We start from the raw sequence: 25,170 nt of genomic DNA, 5'->3' as shown, positions 1-25,170 counted from the left end.
GGGCAGCAAACAAGTGTAAGACGTAACAACCATACAACATTGTGACCGCATCGCTTAGCAACAGCAATCCCAGGAGTCCTGGTTGCCGTCATAATCCTAGGACTGTGCAGTTCATTAAGCGGGAAGAGACGGGAGTCAGAGATAGGAATGGGAGCAATTTGCAACCTCCTGCTACCGCGGAAACCGTGTTCACATATCTGTGGGTGCAGGCAACATCCAGGATTTTGGGGACCAATCTTCAGAATTGCTTGTTCAGCATCCTTGCATGTCTTTCCTTTCGGCTATACACTATTAAGGAAGTGGGCTGGTTCACCACCTTAATTAGGATTGAGAAAGCTTAGGAATTGCACCATTGTTTCTTGTAAAAAAAATATATATTTTGGGGCCGAAGACATATCCTCGTTTAAAAATATTAAAAATACAAAGGTGCTCAGTTAAGTCACATGACTTCTTTGCACAGGTGGCCAGGAGAAGAAATCCATTCTTTCTCCAAGCAAACTCGTGGATCTTTTAAATCCTATCATTTTACTTCTGGGTGCCTTGAGGCAGGACAGATTTATGAAATCAGCTCAGGGCAATAGGAGCGAAGGACTTAACCATCAGGCAGCCACGTTTACAACTTTTCCTCTCCTCCTTTTGAATGCAGGCAAAGTCACCACCCAGCCAAACTATTAAATCTTTCAGCTTTTGCTGACTTTTGTTTAATATATAAGGCAGAACTTCATAGTGCCTCAGACTATTTGAGATCCGATAAAACAGTGGTTCTCAACCTTTTAAATGCCGCGACCCCCAACTGGTCGTAAGTCGAGGACTACTCAACCGGTCGTAAGTCGAGGACTACTCAACCGGTCGTAAGTCGAGGACTACTCAATTGGTGCAGCACCGTTTGCAGAATGGGACTTTTGGCGGGCTCAGCAGGGCAGAGACAGCCCGGACAATTCCTATTGGCTTTTGAAAGCCAATAGAATTAGACTCTATTCAAGAGAGTCTATTCTATTGGCTTTTGAAAGCCAATAGAATAAAAGGGAGTAGCACAGCTAAGGAAAAGGGGGGGGGAAATGGTGGACTGCGTTGTTTGGCGACCCCCGTGAAATGGTCATTCGACCCCAAATGGGGTCCCGACCCACAGGTTGAGAACCACTGCGATAAAAGAACCTCTTCTTGAAGATATTTATAATGATTTTCTTTTTCACTCTTCTTTTACATTATACTAGGATGCTAATGGGGAAGCGGTTTCCGTGATCAATCAGGAAATTAAACATTTCTGATCAACCACAATTCTGCCTTAAACAAGAAGTGTCATATGCACCCAAATCTGCAGCTATTTGACAACTGTTCCACAACCTAAGGAGGAATTACCAACTATTTTGGTTCCCAGATGGCTTCTCTTCATATCTCAGTGATTACTTTCTCATGTCTTATATACTTAAGCTAGCTCTCAATTTTTAAGTTGAGATGCGTACTGCTGAGCTATCTTAACTTTCTAGATTTCTGCAATGTTACTGAATAGGAGCTAGACTGCCAAAAACGCCCCAGCTTATATTCAACTGTTATTATTATTATTATTATTATTTTAAAAGAGAACATTCTAAACAGGCCGTAGTATAGCTTTATTTACAGTTTTGTATTCAAAGGAATTCAATAGAAATCAAATATTTACAAATATTGAACACTATGCAGAAAGGGAGAAAGACGTACTGATTTTTTCCTATCAGAATCAACGTGGAAAAGTTGCAAAACCAATTATCACTGTTCTCCAGTACACTTATGCTAGACTTGTGATCAGAAACGGAAACACAGAGGTGAAATAAAGTGCATTATTAAATATAGTAATTCACTTTGGTGGATGAGGTTTTGGGGCTCCCTATGAACCCTGTGTTCCCTTTACTCCCTTCTCACACGTTAGAAAAATAATTTTAAAAGTTCACCCATTCATTAATTTCCAGTTTAGCCATGTCCATGCATTGCCTATTCTGAATATTTACAGTACTCTTTGGGTATCTTTACTTAGCTGTTTCTTTGGACTAGCAGCAACAACAACAACAAAAATCCCTTTGAGCGAGGCTGAGGTAGCCTCTGACAAAGTTAAGAGCAGCACTAACTAAAAACCGGACCATTAATTGGGCCGTGTGGCAGCTTGTTAAGATTGCAATTAAAAAAAAAAACACAGGGCAAATTTTATGTAGTTCTTCCCTCCCCCTTCAGTACAAAATAGTTGTATTCTATTCTCTTCGAACATTTTTGCAATGTCCATTTGGCTCCATAGTGTTAATTTGCTCTACAATCAGTGAAAGGGGTGGAAGTAAATATTCCCAGTGTCTTTTACAGTCAGGATTAAAAACTGAATTGCTTGGCAACTTAACGCAGCAAGAGGCTATCCTCTAAGACAGGGGTTCTCAACCTTGGCAACTTTTAAGACTTGTGGACTTCAACTCTCAGAATTCCTCAGCCAGCAAAGCTGGCTGAGGAATTCTGGGAGTTGAAGTCCACAAGTCTTAAAGTTGCCAAGGTTGAGAATCCCTGCTCTAAGATCAAGAAAATGAAAGCCTCTCAATAAATTACATAAAGGCCAAGCTAATGCAAACCAGTGCTGCAAAAGCAGCATACATACACCCAGTGGTTTCATTACCCGAAAGCTTAACAAATAAAAATTTAAAAAGCTAACTCGATTAGTTTAAAGTTAATTTGAAGATCGGTAGACATTTTCCCCCCCACACACCCCAGTGGGTTAATGCTTCTGGAGGACGAACAGCCGAAGTTCTATGCAGGAAAAAATGATAATGCTCAGAGATGTCTTGGTGGGATGCTTGGGGGTCTTGGTGGTGTGCCAGAAGAAAAGAGCTAGGCTGAAAAGATGTAAAAACTAATTCAGTAAAGAAATAAAGTGAGAGGGCAGGCCACTCCGTAGAATTGCCATCTTAAAACTGTGTATTTTATCTCGGGATCAAGGGAGCGTGGCTGCTACGTCAGTCTTAGCGGTTTTCCTCATGGTTGGGATGCTGGTGTCTCAAGCGAACTGCAGTCTTGCTAACACCTAAGATTTCACTTGCTGCTCGTGGGCTTCGTCTCCTTCGAAGCCGGGATTGTCAAGCTGGGGCAGCGTGTCGACCTCGGGGGTCTGCGAAGCGTTCACGAGACGGAGATGGTCACCTTTGGAGAAAGGAGGAGGAAAAGGAGGAGGAGGAGGAAGAGGAGGAGGAGATGGTTGGCTATCTTCTCAGAAGCCTGTCAAATTTCTTGTGTGAGCTACAGCTAGTCCTGGAGATAGGATGGTAAATGGAGCCTGCCCGTTACGGCTGCAAGTGGTAATGGCCGTTTTGAAAGATGGCCTTATAATAATAATGATAATAATAATAATAAAGTTGGAAGGGACCTTGGAGGTCATCTAGTCCAACCCCCTTGCTCAGGCAGGAAACCCTATACAATTTCAGACAAATGTCTGAATGTCCAGTCTCTTCTTAAAAACAGTGTTGGAGCATTCTGGAGGCAGGTTGTTCCACTGGTTAATTGTTCTAACTGTCAGGAAGTTTCTCCTTAGTTCTAGGCCCTAATGACCTTTCACCTTCTGCCCTCCTCGATGTGGACGTGTGGATTGTTGAAGCAGAGCACGGAGGGCCTCAGAGGTGCAGGTCTAGCGCAGGCCCAGGCCCACCTGCCCCAGGTCTCCTAAAGCCCTCCCCCCAAGACCCTTGTGCTCTGCTTCCCACTCCTTGGGCCCCTGCAGGCATTTCCTTCCCCCAGGAGTTCCCCGTGGGCTTTAGGCCTGATTTCCACCCCACCAGGCCCAACAGCCTTCGGAGCTCTCCAGACCTCACCTTGGGGAAGGAGGGCAGGCCACGCTTCCCTAGGCCACGTAGCTGCCTCCCAGAATTCCTTGCAGGCGTGCCAAGATGGCAGTTGCTTTCATGAGGCTGCCACACACCCCCCCCCAGACAAATTGCTCTGTAATGCAGCCTGCCCAGTGCTGCAGCATCTTAAGTGCCTGGTTGAATCTTGAGGACTACCCGTGCAAGTTTTTTTTTTTTTTTTCAATTCAGAGCTTCGTCAGCAGGATGTTGGGAGAAGAGAAGAAACACTTTTGTGAATGAGAAAAGCGTGACTAACAACGGGTGGGCTTCAGGCAAGCCACTGACCTTAAAATACCAAGCAATCTGAAGGATTACCATTAATTGGCGTTTTAAAAGAAAGGAGAGGAGTTAATAGGCTTATAAGTTTGTAGATCAGTTTGAACAGGTTCAAAAACGGAAAGTGAAATGTTAAAAGTCGGAAAAGGATGAGATTATCTGCTGGAATGTTTTTGCCAACTAGGCCAATAATCCTTACTAGTTTTCTATAGTTCCTAATTCTATTAAGGAGGATTTTCATTCAAAGCCGCCTTTGAATTGATCCATCCTAGCATTTGGTTGTTATGAATAAGATCATGGCCATCAAATCCCAGAATGGATCATGCAAAAGCGGCTTTTCATTCAACTTCTATTATTTTGTTCAACTAATATTATGTGGAGCTGCTCCTTGTAAAAGGCTGGTGTTTTTTTTAAAGAGCTCATTAATTAAATCAGGAGCTACAATGGGCTTCTCTGTCTTGGCAGGATAAATAGAAATGCAATATCCCCATGGCCAAACCCAGTGGGAATTCTTGCCGACCGCGTCTTGGTATGTCAAAAAACAAAATGCTACACTCATCTAGAAGCTTAAAAGGCATATAAAACTCAGGTTCTTGTTGCTGTATTTCTGACAGCAACAATAACCCTCAGTGATTTTTGGGGCAGCCAATCACCTGCATTTATTTGATTGCTGGATTAATAAAGTTCCTGTTAATGTGTTATTTTAAGGCTGCACATGAAAACAATATCCGGGAGCTTTAGAAAGCTCTCCTGCGTTCCTGATGCAGAGACAGTTTTCTAGAACTGTAAAGCTGAAAGGCTTCTGAGAAATACAGCCCAGGAACTTCAAAAAAGTTCAGCAGAAGAACTTCAGAGAAAGTATCCTAACAGTTCTCTGTCTCGCTTCCACCTCAACTCCTCAAAACACAGCGCTTAATAAGAACAGTAAGTGGTTAGTTAAGTGGGAGGCAGTGAGTTCTAGTCCCACCTTAGGCATGGAAGCCAGTTGAATGACTTTGGGCCAATCACCAGGAGATGGTGAGTTCTAGTCCCACCTTAGGCATGGAAGCCAGTTGAATGACTTTGGGCCAATCACCAGGAGATGGTGAGTTCTAGTCCTGCCTTAGGCATGAAAGCCAATTGGGTGACTTTGGGCCAATTACCAGGAGACAATGAGTTCTAGTCCGACTTATGTGTGCAAGCCAGTTGACTTGGGCCAATTTGCAAGAGACGGTGAATTCTAGTCCCACTTTAGGCATGAAAGCTGGCTGGGTGACTTTGGGCCAACCACTAGGAGGCGGTGAGTTCTAGTCCAACTTTAGGCATAAAAGCTGGGCCAGTTCCCTCTCTCTCAGACGAACCCGCTTCACAAGGCTGTTGTAGGGACAATGGGAGGAGGAATCTGTGTCGGATATATTCGCTGCCTTGAGTTATTTGTAAAAATAACAATGGCAGGATACAAATATATAAATAAAAAATAACTTCAACTAGAGGCTCCTTTGTGGTTTTTTTTTGGGGGGGGGGAGAGGATATTTTCCATCGCTCCAGTGCTTCTGCTCAGATTTATTTGTCGTAGCTCAGCCACAGGAAAGCAAGGCCCCCCAGCCTCCCCCCAAATCAGCACAATTCATTAAAGACATCACTACTTTTGTGCAAAAAGGATTGAGGTCAACTCCCTCTCCTCGTGGCGTGCCACTGAACCCCCAGCAGGTGGCAGCCGACACCGTCCAATTTTTACAAAAACTTGTGCTAAAGGGAACCAAAGTGATACTCGCTCCAGAGAAAGAATTATTTATTGTAATTTGCGAGTCCCGCAGGAAACTTACTCTCTGGAGTAACACGCTCCTCTGGAGCCGGTTCCTCAGCTCCCTGTACAGAAGCGTACCCCGATGAGGCGGTCTCGCTGTGATTATCTTCTTCATTAACTGAAGGAATATTAGAGGCTTCGCTGGGGGCAGAGGGCGTTTGAGCAGGCTCTCCTTGGTCTTCCACATCCACCTGCATCACGTAGAATTTCACGGGAAGAAACGGATGAGCAAAATAAAGTTATTTCCGCAAAGCTACAAGCTACCTCCTTGCCACCTACGTTTACTGTAGGCTTCTTCCAAGAGATTTTGATTGCCTTTCAAAGACGATTAATTAAGACAACTTCTTAAGGGGGCAAGCTTATTTTGCACGGCAATTCAGCTTGGAAACACGTAGGGAGGATATTCACAGAAACTGTTACAGGCTTCGTCCTTGTAAAGGGGTTAAAAATGCCTTTTCAAGCGGATTGTGGCATTGCAATTATTTTCTAGAGCAAATCCAGTTAACAGCAAAAAGCAGATCATGAGAAACTTAACTGCAGCAGCTCATAGTTTACCTCAATTCCCAAAGCCTTGAGTATGTCGCATTTACACATGGGACAAGTCCTATGCTCTAGCAGCCAGGGATCGATACAGCTCTTGTGAAACAGATGACTGGAAAAAAAAAAAGAAGAATTTATAATATGACTCAACAGGTCAGAGCAACAGTTGCTATTTTTTAAATATATAATTGATTTGGTTGTCACATTGTATTATATTTTGCTTATATATCACATTATGTTATGTTTTGCTTACTTGAGGTCTGCTGAAAATCACCAGTAGATCTGCTCACCTATCATATAGGAATATACCAAACCAGAATACTGGTGTACTTTGGTTTTGCCTTGTCGTCTTTTAAATTCAACTACGGTTTAAAAAGGCACAGAGCTTTTATCGCCATTCAACAGTTAGTCTCGGTATGCACTCTGCTTGTAGGAATATTGTTATGCAATTATTTTTGATATTTTTAGGAACCTAACAAAATGTTAAGATCTTGAATTTAAGTCTGGAGTTACTTAGAACATAGTCATACAGATTTATTTTTTAAAAAAATCAGGTTTAAAGGGTAATCCAAAGCTAAATGCAATTATTACATTGCAGACCAGAGTTGTCCAACTTTGTCAAATTTAAGACATGTGAACTTCAAAATCCCAGAATTCTCCATACTGGCAGGGGAATTCTGGGAGTTGAAGTCCACCAATCTTAAAGTTGCCAAGGTTGGATACGCCTGGTCTAGACTATTCAATTACACTTGAACTCATATGATAAGTGTTGTTTCAGCCAACCAACTATGGATCACGAGAAACAAAGCGGAACCAGTGAAAACAGCTTCCCAGGAGCACAAAGGAAGAGAGGACGAGTTGAGGAGGGAAAAAAAAAAAAGAATCAACCTACTTGCAAGTTAAAATTCGGACAATATCATTTGCTTTGTACGCTTCAATGCACACAGCACAATTATCTGCATCAGGGCCGGTTTCCTTTAAAAAAGGGGAGAAAGAAAACATGTCTTCTTGTGTTCAGTTAACAGGAGAACATCCAACAATTCCAGGGATTGGGATTCAGCTGACTCCCCCTCGAACTGGACGGTCCAGAAGCCCAAATTGCTGTTTTACCACACTAAGCTAACAAGGATGGATTCCAGAGAATCATCTGGAGCAGTGGTTCTCAACCTTTCTAATGCCGCGACCCCATAATACAGTTCCCCATGTTGTGGTGACCCCCAACCACTTATACATCACCGGGTGCCAGGGGCGTGGCCAAAGAAAAGGGGGGAAAAATGGCGGACAGCCTTGTTTGGCGACCCCCGTGAAATGGTCGTTCGACCCCAAATGGGGTCCCGACCCACAGGTTGAGAACCACTGATCTGGAGGCAAGGTGGTAAGAGTAATGGGATCTTCAGAAATGTACAAGCAACAACTGAACACGCGAGCCCTCCTTTCTACAGCAGTAATCTAGGGGAGATGGGTCGCATACAAGTCCAATAAATAAACAAATCTTATGTTTTTATTTTGCTATGCCTCCGGAATTTCTCTCCATTTTCAAACAATAAAAATAAAAGAATAAATCTGGAGCCAAAATGTAACCTTCCCCCAACCCGCCCCAACCCCAAATTAACCGGGTGTAATTGGTTGAATGGAGCCACATCTTCTGGACAAACTTCTACTAAACGGTTGTTAAAATCAACACCCCGAATTAAGTTCTCTCTTTTTACACCGACTTGTTATGAAAACACCTCCTTGCTGTAAGGAGCTAAGGTGGAAAGTTCAAACTGGCCCGGCGTAACAGGCAATTTTGCAACATTATAGGGCATTTACAAACAAACAAACCAACAAACAAACCAACTAGGGATATAGTTATTTTCTGGATCGGTAACAAGAACAGGCTGGCAGGATGCTTTTTTTTCAGGACGGTGCAACCTTCAGGCAAAAAGGATGAATTTGGTCGTACCTCGTCTCCCTGTTTTAATGTACGCAACTGTAGCTGTCCAATTGCCTTCCTGGCATCTGCTTTCAGCCGTCTCTGTAACAGACAAGCACAGTGTCAAGGCATGAACTGGTTCTCCCAAACAAGCTTGAGATACTAACTGCTACACAATTAACAATGGGTGAGGGTGTTTCTTTAGACAGATGGAGCAAACCTGCCTAGGAGTATAAGCCAGGACCTAATTATAAGTCAAGGGTCACAGGTATGTGGTTTTGAAGTGTTTACTTGGCATGCACAAAAATATTACATAGTTTATTCAGAGGGGTTTTTAAGCCAAACAGGAAACATTCCAGTGGAAATTCCCAAATGCCAGCTGAATTGTTTTTAGATGACTGATTAAGGTTAAAAGGAGGTTCTCCAATGAAAAATCGCACACGTGAATTTCCTTCACGCCCTCCAAAGTTCCTTTACATTAACTGCCCAGAAGATGGATGCAAAAATGAAAGCAGCTCGTTTCAGATGGTGTTCTGCAAATTTCTGCTACCTTTCAGTCAAATCATACACCACTTTGAACTGGCCTTGGCCAATTTCTTTCCCTCTTCCCATCTTTGAAGAGAATGCACATATGCTTAATCTAATCTGGCTAGAAGTAGTTCATTTTTTTTGCAGGCGTGACCGATGTGGTAGTAAAGCTATATTCTTTGTTTTTAATCTTACTGATTAAAAAAAAAAATCTCCCCTTTGATGGTTTTAACAGTGGTATCAAAAGTTTTTCATTTAGCAGTCATCCAGCGGCATGCATTAGATTAGACCGTCATAGATGTTTAATGATCTTGAAAGATTCACATCCTTTTATGAGGCTATAAATACAGATGAGTTAGCACGCATTCATTTTGCGCTGATACAACTCATTACGCTTCGCCAAATTAATTTTAGTTTGGATGGAAGAAGCAAGCCAAAGGTTGTAATTATATACTGGAAGAACCTGAACTGCCTATAACTGCCTCTAAGATGCTAAGCCAGCTATGCATGGGAAAAGCTAGAAGGAGGTTCACACACCAGGTTTTGCTTCAAACCTTTTGGAGGCGATACGTCTTGGCAAACTCTTAAAGGATATTGCTGGAGCTATCTCTGACTTAGAAAAAAAATCCATAAAAGTATTCCAAAAATTTATTTACTCACCTTGGAAAACAGCTGTTCACTAAAAGCTGAAATGATCTAGAAAAAGTATACCTTTTGAGTTATTGACTGGCTGCGACGAGACTCAGCTAGAATCAAACTGGCCCGTTTTTAAAATAAAAATAAAAAAAAAATCAGACCCAGTACGAATTCCACAAATTCCTCCAAAATCAAGAAATGCATTATATGATTAAGTTATGTCCCCAGATGTACACTAATACCTTGGTGGTTTCTACTTTGCATGGATGCATTTGTCAGAGGGGTGCTTAAGTACTGATAATTTTGACAGGCATTTATAAAATCTAACTGTTCAAAAATCTGCCCACAGCCTGGAGTTCGATCCTGACGGGGTTCAAGGTTGACTCAGCCTGCCATCTTTCCGAGGTCAGTAAAATGAGGATCCAGATTGATGGGGGGGGGGCAATATGCTTACATTATAAACAGCTCAGAGAGTGCTGTAAAGCACTATAGGGCAGTTATATAAGTCTGGGTCATAGCTGGCTCAGGAATTCTGGGAGTTGGAAGTCCACGAGTCATAAAAGAGCCAAGGTTGCCTCCCCTGGTTTAGGTGCTATTGCTAAATCCCAGAGAAAGAAGAATGACTTATAAGAGAAGGAACCATTTGCTGAAAAAAACGAAGCCATTTTGTCAACAGGTGGTATAGAACAAAGGGGGGGGGGAAACTCACCTGTCTCCTGTTCTGGGCCCTTGCAACTCTAAGCCTTCTAGCGGAATAAAATATGAAGTATCCCACCGTGGCGGCTGTGACTATGAAGAAGGACACCGAAACGAAGAAAATGGAATAATTATTCATCCACGATCCGTGCTTTTTCCCTACTTCGATAGCCATGGTCACCTGGTAGCCCTTTTCAATCTTCTGAAGGATTTCTCTGCCTTTGGCGTAGCTAATCATGATGGCCACCGTGTTTCCTGTACCTGTAGAAGAGAAAGACGGGAGGGTTATTGTCGTTGCAAATGGGACTGCTGACCTTTGAGTAGTCGACATGCTGCTTGTGGGGTCCCTGGTGCTCTCTGAGCTTGGTGGTTTTCTTGCAGATGTTTCATGACCCAGCTAGATAACATCCTCTGTGCTAGAACCCCCGTCTTTTCTAGCCCTGATGAGGTTACTAAGTGGGGTGATGAAACGTCTGCAAGAAAACTGCCAAGCTCAGAGTGCACCAGGCCCCCCTCCTCCTCCTCTTCTTCCTCCTTTCTCCTGCACTCCACAAAACCCCACGCCCTTCTAGCACTGATGATATTACCTAGTTGGGTAACAAAATGTCTCAAGAACACCACCAACTTCAAGAGCACCAGGGAGCCCTCCGTTCAACCTTGAGCTACAAAAATTCTCTTCTATGGGCAACATGTTATTTATTTATTGGGTTGATATCGCTGTTTATCTCTCAAAAATGACTTTACCCACTCAATAAACCCCATTTACAGCCATTTATGAAGCCTGCTCGCAAGAAGAACCCAAGGGATGGTCCAAAAGCGAAGTTTTGGATTTTTGTTTAGCTGTCACCACCAAGAGGAGGAAGGAAGTCTACCTTCTAGGTGTGGCTTCAATATCCCTGGCACAACGCTCCAATGTGAACATTCATGCTGGCCAATGCAAACTCTTCCAGGATGGGAGAGTCAAGAGGGAACTTAGGAGTGCTTTCATCACACTGCTTACACCGGCACTTCAAAGTCGAGCAATTATTCTGGTTTTGTTATTCCGGTTTGGTTCTTTTTCTCTGTGGTGGTTATCATCATAATTTGCTTGCCTACAAACTCTGTACGTGTCCTTTGTACCTGCTGGCCAACAAGGACACTTTTAAGAGAAACAACAGGGCGTGCGATCCCAACTCCTCCTCGTCAGCCCATCTTGCCAGGGCCGCACTGCAGCGCATGATGCAACTTGCACTCTCTCTGTTTTGTTCCCAGTCTGTTGACGGGAAGGTGGAGTCCACAAGACGTTCTACACGTTTGCCAGAATTAGAATTTCTAATTGGCGCTTACAACATCGGGAAATCTGCGGGTTGGATTATGGACCCATAGCATAAAAATATTCAGCAGTTTCAATTAATTACGGTGCTTCTATATTCCAGGGAGACCTGGATTTTCCATGGCAATCTTGTTGGTTAAGAGTTTCACGTACCATCAGGGTACGGTTAGTCCTTGACTTCAAACAGTACGTTTGAAGTTGCAACAGCACTGAAAAAAGAGTCATTGGCCGCCCTTTGTTATCCTTAGGACTTACGATCCCCTTGATCAAAATTCAGATGCTTGGCGACTGACTCATATTTTTGACTGTTGCGGAGTCCTGGGGTTATGTGATCCCCTTTTGTGACCAAAGTCAATGGGGGGGGAGCCAGATTCACTTAACAACCGGGTTACTAGCCTAACAACTGCAGTGATTCACTTAACAGCGGTGGGAAGAAAGGTCGTAGAATGGGGCAAAACTCACTAATAACCGTCTCACTTAGCAGCAGAAAGTTTGAGCTGGATTGTGGTCATAAGTTGAGGACTGCCTGTAATTGCTGGCTTCTATTTTATACCTGTAAGGAATTTGGCCTCACTTATACCGGAGTAGAATAATCCAAATAGTAGGAACAGGGAATGGACTGTTTGATCTGTAAGGTTTTTCTAGAATATGACTGTATGCCCGCTGCCAACTGTGCAAACTAACTACACCTAGATTAATGCAATTATCTTCCTGGAACATTTAATCACAAGCGTGCCAGTTGTGCTGTGGAACAGATTGCCACCACTGGTGTCCAGCTTCAACTATTTTCCAGGCATCTTATGTAAAATATGGCATAGGCAAATTAATTTGCACTATCTGAAAGTGTTTCCTCACAAATGGGCAGGAATTATTCAGCTGATTCGGGCTTCTCCTTTGTGTTCCACATCAGATCAAAAACCAACGACTCCAGAGAGACATTCGACAAATGTGAAGGGTCCTTGGTGCTCTCTGAGCGTGGCTATTTTCTTGCAGACATTTCATTACCAACCTAGGTACCATCATCAGCTCTATTATTTGTCACCCTTCAACTACTCATCAAAAATATAAATAGGAAGCTCTAATCTATTTAAATGGGAACTGATTCTTTTGACAGTATTCTAAAAACATGTGCACAATTAATATAAAGATGATTAGGGGACTGGAGGCTAAAACATATAAGGAACGGTTGCTAGAATTGGGTATGTCTAGTTTAACGAAGAGAAGGACAAGGGGGGACATGATAGCAGTATTCCAATATCTCAGGGGCTGCCATAAAGAAGAGGGAATTAAGCTATTTTCCAAAGCACCTGAAGGCAGGACAAGAAGCAACGGGTGGAAACTAATCAAGGAGAGAAGCAACCTAGAACTAAGGAGAAACTTCCTGACAGTGAGAACAATTAATCAGTGGAACAGCCTGCCTCCAGAAGCATTAAATGCTCCAACACTGGAAGTTTTTAAGAAGAGACTGGACAGCCTTTTGTCCGAAATGGTGTAGGGTTTCCTGCCCGAGCAGGGGGTTGGACTAGATGACCTCCAAGGTCCCTTCCAATTTTACTACTATTATTATAAACGTATAAATCTTTGGGACAGACAGCAGCTATCTATATCTCATTAAAGGAACTGCACTGTTTTCCAAAATCATACAACGGTAGCAGAAGCATCCTCACAACAGCATGTGATCCTGGAAAACGATGCGGCTCTTCCAAAATGAAACCAAAGCATTGTATTGCCATGGTGGTAACTCAGTGGCTGGTTGGTTCAAAGAAAGGATTGTGCTCATTATTCCCATTATACGCACTGTCTTCGTGATGAATTAAAATGACAGAATACCGCCAAAACAGCCCTCAGATGCGGAGAGAAAGAACAAAGCTTCCGTCTAATCACCCATTTTTATTGCAAGTTTTTTTTTTCCAATGAGAAAACTTAGTAGGTAATTATAAAAACTTATCCTGGTAATTATAAGCACCCTCATCATAAAAAAAGAAAAGAAAAAAAAAGGACAGTTTCATCCTACTGACCCCAAAATGTGTCAGATTTAACACACAGATTTTCCTATTTGCCAATATTTGAAAGGAAAACTTCTTCAAGTAGTGACAAGTTGCTCCCAAATTTACAGGTAGAAACTGGAAAAGTTCAGGGAAAAATAGAAATACTTTTGTTTTTCACTTGATCAGTCAGAAGTAGCCTAGAACAGGGTCTCCAACCTTGATAACTTTAAGATTTGTGGACTTCAGCTCCCAGAATTCCTCAGCTGAAGTCCACAAGTCTTAAAGTTGTCAAGTCTGCAGACCCCTGGCCTAGAAGACATCTCAAGCCTGCTTAATAAACAGCCAATTCACCTGCTATGGTTCAATCACATCTGTACAGTGAAACCCTCCTTATTTAATTTATTGAACAATCTTCATTAAAAAGCTTCTTTGAGACTCAAGATTATGTCCCTCTTTGGCCAGATCGGAGACATCACAATCACGCGATTCAGAATTATCCCTCTTGCACCTTTGCTCTTTCTGCCTTATCACTTGTACAACTGCAGTGCAATAGATCTGAAGTCCAGGCAGTACGTGGTGCCACACCCTAGGAAGTGTGGAAGTACCAAAAAAAAAAGCACTTGATCATGACATTGAAGACCGTATGGTGTTTAAGCTGGTCATTGTTTCTATTATGAGCTCAAGCAAGAGTGTTAAAAATGACTTTTTAAATTAGTGGTAGTTTTAAAGCTTTCTTCTTCCATCATAGAAGTAGAGGCCTGAATGGTTCATAAGAGTCTTCACGGCCATATTGAAGCCAGTTTCCCTTCAGTATGATTATATTTTCTTTAGTATGATTATATTTTCCAAAGCGCCTGAAGGCAGGACAAGAAGCAACGGGTGGAAACTAATCAAGGAGAGAAGCAACCTGGAACTAAGGAGAAACTTCCTGACAGTGTGAACAATTAACCAGTGGAACAACCTGCCTCCAGAAGCGGTGCATGCTCCAACACTGGAAGTTTTTAAGAAGAGACTGGACAGCCATTTGTCCGAAATGGTGTAGGGTTTCCTGCCTGAGCAGGGGGTTGGACTAGATGACCTCCAAGGTCTCTTCCAACTTTACTATTATTATTACTACTACTACATGATGTGTGTTACATGTGTATTTCTTTAATATTTTACTACATTTACTGTAACAGAGTTGGAAGGCACCATGGAGGTCTTTTAGTAGACCCAATACCATTTCAGACAAATGGTTGTCCAACTCTTCTTGAAAATCTCCAGTGATGGAGCACCCACAGCTCCTGGAGGCTAATAATAATAATAATAATAATAATAATAATAATAATAACAACAACAACGACTGTGCAATGATTCATAATAACAACAATAATAATAAATTGGACGGGACCTTGGAGGTCATCTAGTCCAACCCCCTGCTCAGGCTGGCTGTGGAATTCTGGGAGTTGAAGTCCACATGCCTTAAAATTGTCAAGGTTGAGAAACACTGGTTTACATCCATTGCTTCTTGTCCTGCCTTTTTGGAGCTTTAGATTGAATCCCATTTTTGTTATTTTTATAAATAACTCAAGGCCATGAACATACCGAATACCCCTTTCTTATTTTCCCCACAACAATTCTGTGGGCGGAGAGAGAGAGTGACTGACTCAAAGTCACCCATCCGGCATCCATGCCTAAAGCCGAACTACAACTCCCAGGCTCCTGAGTTCTAGTCTCAGTGCCTTAACCACTAGCCCAAGCTTTAAGAAGAAGTAACTCTCTCATTGCCAAGAAATGTTTTATTTACACCTCTGATATACAGAGTAGGTTTTATATAAAATGGGAGCGTCACGGCACTTCTTTGACATATTTAAAATTTAGGTCAGAGATGTAAAAGCTTTCTGTTGCAGCTGTTGACTAAGAGGAAGCTGGAAATAACAATTTGCTACAACTGAGGATTGCAAAACTTGCACTGTCAGAGCGCTGTCCAGATTACTCAGTGGGTTGCCCTTAATTCATATGCTGGACACATTCAGAAAGTTACTTCATATGTAAATATATACTTATATATACTTCATATATAACATGGGTATTGCTGCCTATTTCTCCATTGTTAAGAAAGTTGAGAAATGTGAGGACATACAACGGTTGGGTCAGTAAGCTTAAACGTCATCAGTAACATCTGTCTGTCTATTACCTATCTATCTATCTGTCTATCTATCTGTCTATATTATAACGTCTATCTGTCTGTCCGTCTATCTATTACCTGTCTCTCTGTCTGTATAATCTATCTATCTATCTATCTATCTATCTATCTATCTATCTATCTATCTATCTATCTATCTATCTATCTATCATCTATCCACCCACCCACCCACCCATCAATCGTCTGCTGAATTTGTAAATCTATCTATCTATCTATCTATCTATCTATCTATCTATCTATCTATCTATCTATCTATCTATCTATCTATCTATCTATCTATCTATCTATCTACAATTTATTGGCCACCCAACTTACCACAGGGTAACAATCTAACACCTAATCATACAATTTCCCTGCAACTACAAAAAATGCTTTGTTCAGCCTCACTTGTGAACTCTTTCAGAAAATCAAACGGAAATCAAACCTCCGCATTTGCTTAGTCACATATAGGAAATGGGGAAATTTCCCTCTGAAGCTTTAAGAGGACAAGCATTGTAATTCAGAAGGCAAGTGGGACGATTTCTTTCTTCCACACAAAAATTGGGGAAAACGACAGTCCTCCGAATTAAAATATATTACTTAGAGGAGGCAGCAAAAGGGGTGAGACTGTAATTCAAAGGAATTTTTATCCACTTAAATACAGCCAACAAAAAAGCACTTGGCATATAGTTATGACTGTATCTTATGATACAGGTGTTCCTTGCTTAACCACTGCTCATTTTATGATCTTTCAAGGTTACGATGGCCACAGAATGGGGACTTTACACCCCATGAAGCATTCCTGGCTGTTGTAAATGGTTGTGCTGTCCAATGGTCAAAGGGCTGCACACCGGCAGGTCAGCTAAATATATAGTTGCAACCTTCGGTGACACTGCATTGCCATGTTTTTTGCTGTTTTCTGGCAATTTTTTGCCAGTTTCAGCTTAGTGACTGCCACAAAAAGGCAGAAAAATTACTTCTGCTCGTGTGGAATCCTCAACTTACGATCACAATTGTGGACCCGATGGCAGCCATACCTGGACATGAGATGAATGTAATACAATCTCTAGAACAGGGGTGGCAAATTTACGGCCTGCGGACTTCTACCGGCTCGGGAATTCTGGGAGTTGAAGTCCACAGGTTGCAAAGTTACCATAGCTGCGTGGTAATTTCGGTCACTAAATGAACTGTTGTAAGTCGAGGACTACCTGTATAGGAAAACTTAATAGGAAAACTCCTCAATTATGGCTGACAAAGCGAAGCCAAGTCTGTGTGTGAATTTGATTCTACTTTAATTTCTTCCAACAAAATGCTTGTTTCTGAAGGTCAGTATAGATTGGGTAATGCCACCGCTCTGAACTTTGAAACCTGCCCTAGGAAGGCACCATATTCTCAAAGTACCAAGTTGATAAGATCCCGAACTTGCAAGTTCACAAGATAAATATTTATTCTGCATTTGAATTTGTAAATCTATTCTACCCATTAAAAAAAGGTGTGATGGTCGTAATGCATTGAATCATATTCTCTTGTCTCGTAAAGATTTCAAGCCCCAAACTGAACAGAATATTTTAACTATGCTACTTCTAGACACCTTTGCTTCATTATTCACAAAAAGCTATAAGACTGTTCTAAAATGGAGACTGTATTATCTGAAAGAATATTAGTTCTCTGGTTTCAATCAGGCATCCCTTTTTTCTTGCTACAGAATCCCAAATCCATTTCTTAGGGTTCCCCATACAGGAAGTCCTCATGTCAACGCTGTTAGGCTGCTAACATTGGATGTTCTTGCTTTGACAACAGATGGAAATGTAGCCATCTTTTCTCTTTCGCTTTTAGAGTTAGACAATGCTGGGAGGGGGGAGGTGGATGAGAGTCCAGTTAGACATAACATCAATACTCAGCCATGGGAATCAAGGTTATTGAGCCCAAAGCTGATAAAGATTTGGTGGGCTGGAGAGCTGGGGAGAAAGCCTGCGTTTCAAGCTAATTGGGAGATGTGATTTATGACTGTTAATTGGAGGAGGGAATTGTGCTCTGATACTTTGGGGGGGGGGAATTCAGTTTTTGGCTTTAACTATGTAGTGCCGATGCTCTGTTTCTCGAATAAAAGATTCTTTAAGGTAAACAATGCCTCGAAGTTCTTTTAAAGAGTTTCATCTGTCGGAACCAATTTGTTTAGTGATTTATCAAAGTTCCAACGGCACTGAAAATAGTGACTTGTGATTGTTTTTCACACTTACGGCCATTGCAGCATTCCCCTTGGTCACAGGATCAAAATTCAGACACTTGGCACCTGCAGTGATTCACTTAACAAATGTGGCAAAGAAAAGTTGTAAAACGGGACAAAATCCACTCAACAAATGTCTCGCTTAGCAACAGGGGCTCAATTGTTGTCATCAGTCTTTACATAAGAAAATCTAGTTTCTCACCAAACAAAGTAGAAACATTCAGTAGGAACCTCCAAGGATATAGACACCAGCATTGTCTTGTTAACACTTCCATTTATTTCTCTTAGTTAAGTACTGACTTTCTAACACCGCAAATTAATCTGGGCTTGGTGTTTCTAAAACAGTACTTATTCACAATTTATTGGAATATTAGCTTCGTTCGTATTTGGCTACAGCAGCCAGAATCATGTCAGGCAGTTGAAGAGTCTGATTTTGCAATATAATTGAAAGAGAAGCGAGACTATGAAGTTGTATAATGACAGTTGTCACTTTATTTGAACTTGACTGTCAGGTTTCTGTTGACCCAACAGAATAACTTCATTTAGCCGAGAAACAAGTTTCAACCTTCCTGAGAACATCCCGAGGCTATGCATAGGCGAGTTTTATGATCGTTTGTCCTCGCAGCTCCAGCTTAACCAATAAGTATCCCTCTGTAGGTGAAATCCAGCAAGGATCTCATCCCCATCCTGATATTTATGGGAGCACTGTGATTTTTCATAGTCATTAGGCATTTGATTTGTATTTGCCCAGGCCCGAGTAAAAAATGGCAAAAGGTGTTCACAAAGAATAACATTTATATTTGAAGCTTTATATGACATTTATGCTTTTTTCCCCTTTATCTAAAGGATAAATTGTAGAGAGGGGTAGTATTCAAGTGTCTTGCCTGCTGTTTAACTTATTACAAGGTCCTGCAACAACCATTCTTAATAGATAAAGGGAAGGATTGTATTTACTTTGTTTAATTAATTTCTATTGTTGCCTATCTTCAATCAGTGACTGGGTGGCGTACATCATAAAAACATAAAGCACTAAAGCAATTAAAACAATTCAGAAGTAACAGATATGGTCACCAGGTAAAACCTATTTTTATTCCCAAGGATAGCAACAATTAAATAACATTCAGGAAAAAAACAGCCGAGTCCACATTTATGGATAAATAAACTTGGCCGCTTCTCCAGAGCTGCCATTTAAGCAGCTGATCCTTCTTACATGTCCCATTCTGGGCCATACAGTCACAATCTGGTTTATTTGGGCAGTAATTTTGCCAAAGTCACATTTTTAAATGCTCTATATAACCATTTTTTCTGCTTGACACAGGAAAGCAATATTAATGCAAATGCATCTTAACTATTTTAGGCTGGGTAAGCAATTCAAATTCAGTTAGTACATTAGTTCCCACTGGAATCAGTGAAGCTGATGAAGTTATGACCCAATTGTACCACTAAGTTTAACCATGATCACTACATGATCACCTTTTTCAAATGCAAGAGACACCAGAAGCACACACAAAAGTCCAAATGCAAACACACCAATGATACGTATAAGAGGGTTACGAATACCGGCAGTTTTATTTTCAGTCCCTTTTCTAATGACCCCTTCATTTTAGGAAATACAGTTAGAGCAGGGTCAGTATAAAATCGTTATTCCTGCAATTCCCAGTTCTCATAACCAGCTCTTCCATCCTCTCCTTTTCTCAACATATCGCTCATGGACTCTTATAAACTATTTTCAGGCTCGTTTTTTATTATGTGCCACTAAAAATTCTATGTAAGCACCATAAAAAAATGACAACACACAGCATAGACGCCGACAAAAGAAATCTAGGGTGTGCCTGCCACAGATCTCAGGACAAAGAGCAAGAAGTGCAAGAAACTAAGCAAAGTTGTTAGAACTATACACTCTTGGAAACAAGAGCAAACTAGTCAGCATCAGGGATTGACTAAGCATGTAATCAGTCAAGTCCTCTCTGCTCACACACCGGCATTTTTTTTTTTCTATCATTTCAAGTCACCCAACTTTTGACTGGATCCCAGGGTATTTAGCAGGCCGGGAACAAAGTAGAAATGCAAGGTTACATCACTGACTCCCACAAGGCTAGACTAACTAGGCCTGTTTGCTCTCATCGTTGCCCTGCATTAATCGGGGATGCACACAGGGTACGCCCAACACACTGCAGCTGGCAAGTCGGTCTGTGTGAAGAAGCTTCCCAGCCCATAAAGGAGAATATTTATAGCTCAAGGTTGAAATGAGGGGTCCCGAGTTTGCAGACATTTCATTACCCAAACTAGGTATCATCATCAGGGCTATTAAGGAGCTGGATTTACTCTGAGTTTATATTCTAGTGGCTTGCCCTGTCAAATCCCACTCATTACTAGCACTGATGATGTTAGCTAGTTTGGGTAATGAAATGTCTGCAAGAAAACAACCACTTTCAGAGAATGCCAAGGGCCCCATAATGAAAAATCTGCTAGAGAAAAACAATTTCAGAGAGCGCCAAGGGCCCCTCCAACTTCCCTGTCATTATTGGCTGTGCTTCCAATTAAAGTCTAAAACAGTGGTTCTCAACCTTTTTAATGCCGCGACCCCCAACCGGTCATAAGTCGAGGACTACTCAACCGGTCGTAAGTCGAGGACTACTCAACTGGTGCAGCACCGTTTGCAGAATGGGACTTTTGGCGGGCTCAGCAGGGCAGAGACAGCCTGGACAATTCCTATTGGCTTTTGAAAGCCAATAGAATTAGACTCTATTCAAGAGAGTCTATTCTATTGGCTTTCAAAAGCCAATAGAATAAAAGGGAGTAGCACAGCTAAGGAAAAGGGGGAAAAAATGGCAGACTGCGTTGTTTGGCGACCCCCGTGAAATGGTTGTTCGACCCCAAATGGGGTCCCGACCCACAGGTTGAGAACCACTGGTCTAAAAGTTACTTAAACAATTATTGATCAATTCTGTACATGTTTCCCACAAATATATCCCCAACTGCATTCAGTCCTTCAGACCTGCACACACCTGTGCAGGGTTAAGGTGACTTTCAGACATAATTTACTTCCTGTCAGTTACATTTCCCTGAACTGTCAAGGGTTTCTAAAGCATAACATTAACTTTCCTTGTACTTTCGGGTGTGCTTTCTGCATTGCCAAAAGCAACCTGATTTCCTCACCAGCAACTTCTTTGTTATTGAAGAATTCACTGCGCTCCAATGGAGGAAAATGTTAATTATTAGCCTCTCGTAACATGCATTTCTAATGGGTTGTCCTTGCTACAAAAAATGTTCCTGCACTCTTTGTGCAGAAGAGCAGTATAAAATATTTTAATCACATATTATATTACTGTATATGCAATAATGTATTATTTAAAGTATTTTATTGCAAGCTGTATCATGTTTTATATGACACATGCCACATCCATCAACTTATATGAGTCCTGTGCATTTAACCTTCACCTTAACAGATCCTCAAACTATGGCATTAACTTGCAAAACAAACAAAATGTTGTGCTTTTGCAAATTCCCAAAGGATGAAAGCATCTACGCAATGAGAGTGGTTTTACTCAGAGCCATCAGAGACCAGCACAGAGGAAAAGCATTCTTTCTCCCAATGGGAAAGACGTATCACACAAGGACAAGCATTACTTAATTACTCCTAATGTTCTTAAGAATTCTCAGCTTGGAAATGATTCGTGCACTGCTTTTATTCAGACCCACAATATCGAAGCAAATTGCAGCAGTTAAAACAGCGATTTAAAAAATCTGAGACAACATCGGAGTGAGCTTTTTGATCCTGTCCTTAAAAAAGAGACCCACAAACTATGTGGCCAGAAAATTCTTGGTTATGCCATCAGCATCATAAAAAGCCCCTCCCGTTTAGTAATAAAGTGCATTCTAGAAAATTATCTACAGTAAGGGTCCTGCAGATTTTTGGCTATTCCCCAATCTAGTTAAGGCTAGGCCTGCCCTAATTTCAACAGCACAACAGCCTTTTGTATTATTATTTCAATTCAAGTAGGCTTTTAAAATTCTCCAGATTCTCAAGTCTTAACAGTCTAAGTTTCAAAGATTCAGGAAATCAGAAAAATAAACTTTCTGTACAGCCAGGTAGTTACTGCGCTGGCTTCCAAGGTCATTAATCTGCTCAGAACATAAAGCGGCAACTTTTTTTTTTTAAACTAGACTATCTGTCAAGTTAATTAATCAAATGTTCAGAGGGGTTAGGGAAAGCAATCCCGTTCTTACAACCCATACTAGCCTCTTTCATAAGCTGCCTGAAAGGACATTTTAGTAACCCCAGGTTGAAGGTTCTTTACAGTCTTCCTGTTAATGACCTGGGACTTTTCCGTCTAAATATTATGGTAGGGCCATTTGTCTAAATGGCCAGGACAGAGTCACGGGGATAAACAAGAGAGTTTAGAGGACACTGTATTATTGCTCAGAATGTGTAATGTTGGTATTTTGAAGAGAGGAGGTGATATTTTGAAAGCTTATAATCAAGATCAAAAGCTAGGATCAAGCATCAGGCAGGCCTCGGAGCTGTCTATAGTAGCTTCTGCTTTGGCAGGACCTGGTATTTTCTAGATATGCTGGATTCCTCTCAGTCCCAATGCCTCTCCATCCATATCTTGCCCCATCCCTGCTCTAGAAGAGAACACCTGGAATGTGAACTATGATGTCATCAAATGGGGAGATCCAGAACAGAAAGGCTTCAAGCCCCACTCTTTCCTCTCCCAGCTATTATTTCCTCCTTTTTTGCAAGCCTTGAAAATCTGGGGGGGGGGGAAGGTGAAGGGGTACAGGAGCCAATCCTAAGAACTTGGGTGGAAATACAAAGCCACAATAGCAGAGATTCTGGGATATTTTATAATCCTATCTTGCTGATGACAGTAATAAATTCTCAGATAAATCAGGACCATGGATTCTTTTCCGTCTGGGTTTATAGCACCTTTTTAAAGTTTCCCTTCTGTTTAAGAGGAAAGGTCATTTCGTTAGAAGAAAAAATAAAGATGTTGGAGAAAGGGAAGATGTAGGAAGAAGTTAGGGAAGAAAGGAAGAAGAAAGACGTTAAGGAAGGTGAAGGAGAGGGCAGGAAAGGGAAGGAGAAATCCTCATAGTGGGGGGAATGGATAGTGAAAATGAAAGAATTTGCAGAAATGGCAAAACTGATCTGTTTGGTCAGAGATCAAAAACAAAAACCTTTTGTTGTTGTTGTTGAAAAATTGGAAACATTGTGGACTTTTTGAGGAAAGAAAGAATATGATGATTTATAGATCTGAAGATTAAGATAGAAACGGATGAGAGGTAGACTGTATTACTTGTATAAAATCTAAGAAGGAAGGAAGGAAAATAAGATTGTCTGCTGGGAAGAAAGTCGGATGTCATTTAAACAGTCTTTCAGTTTCTTCTTCATTTCTTGCCATCCCCCCCCCCCTTTGGTCTTTTATCATGAAATAAAAATGACCCCTTAATGTACATTTTAAAAAAGAAGAGAAAAAACTCAAAAATCACACTATGCCTGCCTGCCTGATGTATCCAAGGCTTCTGCCCTGACCCTCTAAAGCCCCCCCCCATGCCCCAAAAGCCCCATGGTGGTCCTCGAGTCCCAAACCCCATCATCCCCAGCAAGAAAGAGTCACAAGCAAAGATGAGCTGAGAGTCTTTGGGAAGAGGGAAACCATCCGAAGGGCTGGAGGGGAGGGGGGTCCACCTTGCTCTAAAAACCCCACCGGCTCCTCCTGGATCCTTTCTAGAGCCTTTGCTCTCCCTGGAGTCCCAAACCCCATCATCCCCAGCAAGAAAGAGTCGCAGTCAGGGACTAGAGGACAAAAGTGTAGCTGAGGGCCTTCAGTGAGAGGAAGGCACCCCACCGGCTCCCTCGTTGGCCCTGGAGCCCCACGCCCCATCCTCCCCAGCCGAAAGGGCCCACAGGCAGGGATGAGCAGGAGGAAGATGGGACTGAAGGGATTCGGGGAGAGAGATATCCCACCCCCAAAGTCCCATCATCCCCAGCAGGAAAGCCCCACAGGCAAGGACAAGCAAGGCAAGGGTGAAGCTGAGGGGCTTCGGGGAAAGTCCCCTCAGGGCTGGGAGGGAGGGAGACCCTATCCTCTAATCCCCATCATCCCCAGCGGGGTCAAGGTGGAACTGAGGAGCTTCGGGGAGAGGAAAGGCACCCCCACCGGCTGTGCCCCGAAGCCCCATCATCCCCCCAGCGGGGCCAAGGTGGGACTGAGGGGCTTCGGGGAGAGGAAAGGCACCCCCGCCGGCTGTGCCCCGAAGCCCCATCATCCCCAGCGGGGCCAAGGTGGGACTGAGGGGCTTCGGGGAGAGGAAAGGCACCCCCGCCAGCTGTGTCCCAAAGCCCCATCATCCCCAGCGGAGCCAAGGTGGGAACTGAGGAGCTTCGAGGAGAGGAAAGGCACGCCCGCCGGCTGTTCCCCAAAGCCCCATCATCCCCAGCAGGGCCAAGGTGGGACTGAGGGGCTTCGGGGAGAGGAAAGCCCCCTCAGGGCCGGGAGGGAGGGAGGGGAGACACCCCGCATCCCCAAGCCCCATCCTCCCCAGCGGGAAAGGACAGATAAGGACGAGCAGGGCAAAGGTGGGCCGGATGAGGGACCCTCACGGCCGGGAGACACCCTACCACCCCAAGCCCCATCCTCCCCAGCGGGGCCAAGGCGGGAGCGACGAGGGGCTTCGGGGAGAAGGAAGCCCCCTCCCCCCCAGAGACACCCCACCGCTCCACCCTCCCCAGCGCCACCCGTACTCACCGGGGTGGGTCATGGTCTGCACCTCCGGCCCGGCGGCGCCCTCGTAGTTGAAGACGGCCACGGCCTGGGCGCGCAGCCGGGCGGCGGCGTTGATCTTCACGCTGAACATGCAGCCGCCGCCGCGCTGCACCAGGGCCACCCAGGGCGCGTGCGGGGGCGCGCCCGAGAAGTTGCTCCGCGGGCTGCAGGCGTTCAGCCCCTCGCGCTCGTCCGGCCGCACCACCAGCCCGGCGGCCGGCCGCACCGGCGAGTCCTGCCCGAAGAGGCCGCTCTCGCCCGCGCTCCACGCCGACTGGTTGCTGCCGGGCAGCCGCCACGACACGTTCAGCCACGCCGTCCACACCGACTGAGCCGACGCCGCGCCCGCGCCCAGCCCGGGGCCCAGCGCCAGCAGCGGGGCCAGCAACGCCGCCGCCGCCGCCGCCAACGCCCCCCGCGAACGCCGCATCGCCCCACCGAGCGAGACCGGCGCCCGTCGCCTCAGGCAGCCTCTGCCGCC

General features: G+C 43.3%; 1 protein-coding gene across 1 annotated transcript; it reads right to left on the bottom strand.

Moving 5' to 3' along the window:
* Positions 1-1,593: 1,593 nt before the first annotated feature.
* On the bottom strand, positions 1,594-25,170 carry LOC120313128 (E3 ubiquitin-protein ligase RNF128-like). Its single transcript, XM_039354672.1, has 7 exons — positions 24,672-25,170; positions 10,239-10,486; positions 8,396-8,467; positions 7,343-7,425; positions 6,466-6,562; positions 5,930-6,101; positions 1,594-3,150 (listed from the first exon to the last, which is right to left on the bottom strand). The coding sequence occupies exons 1-7, from the start codon at positions 25,117-25,119 to the stop codon at positions 3,035-3,037; spliced, it is 1,236 nt and encodes a 411-aa protein (XP_039210606.1). The 5' UTR covers positions 25,120-25,170; the 3' UTR covers positions 1,594-3,034.

Source organism: Crotalus tigris, unplaced genomic scaffold (genome assembly GCF_016545835.1).
Source record: "Crotalus tigris isolate CLP2741 ecotype Arizona unplaced genomic scaffold, ASM1654583v1 scf7180000018585.330925593:3314079, whole genome shotgun sequence".
In the NCBI taxonomy this organism is placed as follows: domain Eukaryota; kingdom Metazoa; phylum Chordata; class Lepidosauria; order Squamata; family Viperidae; genus Crotalus; species Crotalus tigris.
Note: the sequence above shows the minus strand (reverse complement) of the source record. Positions and strands in the feature narration are given on the sequence as shown.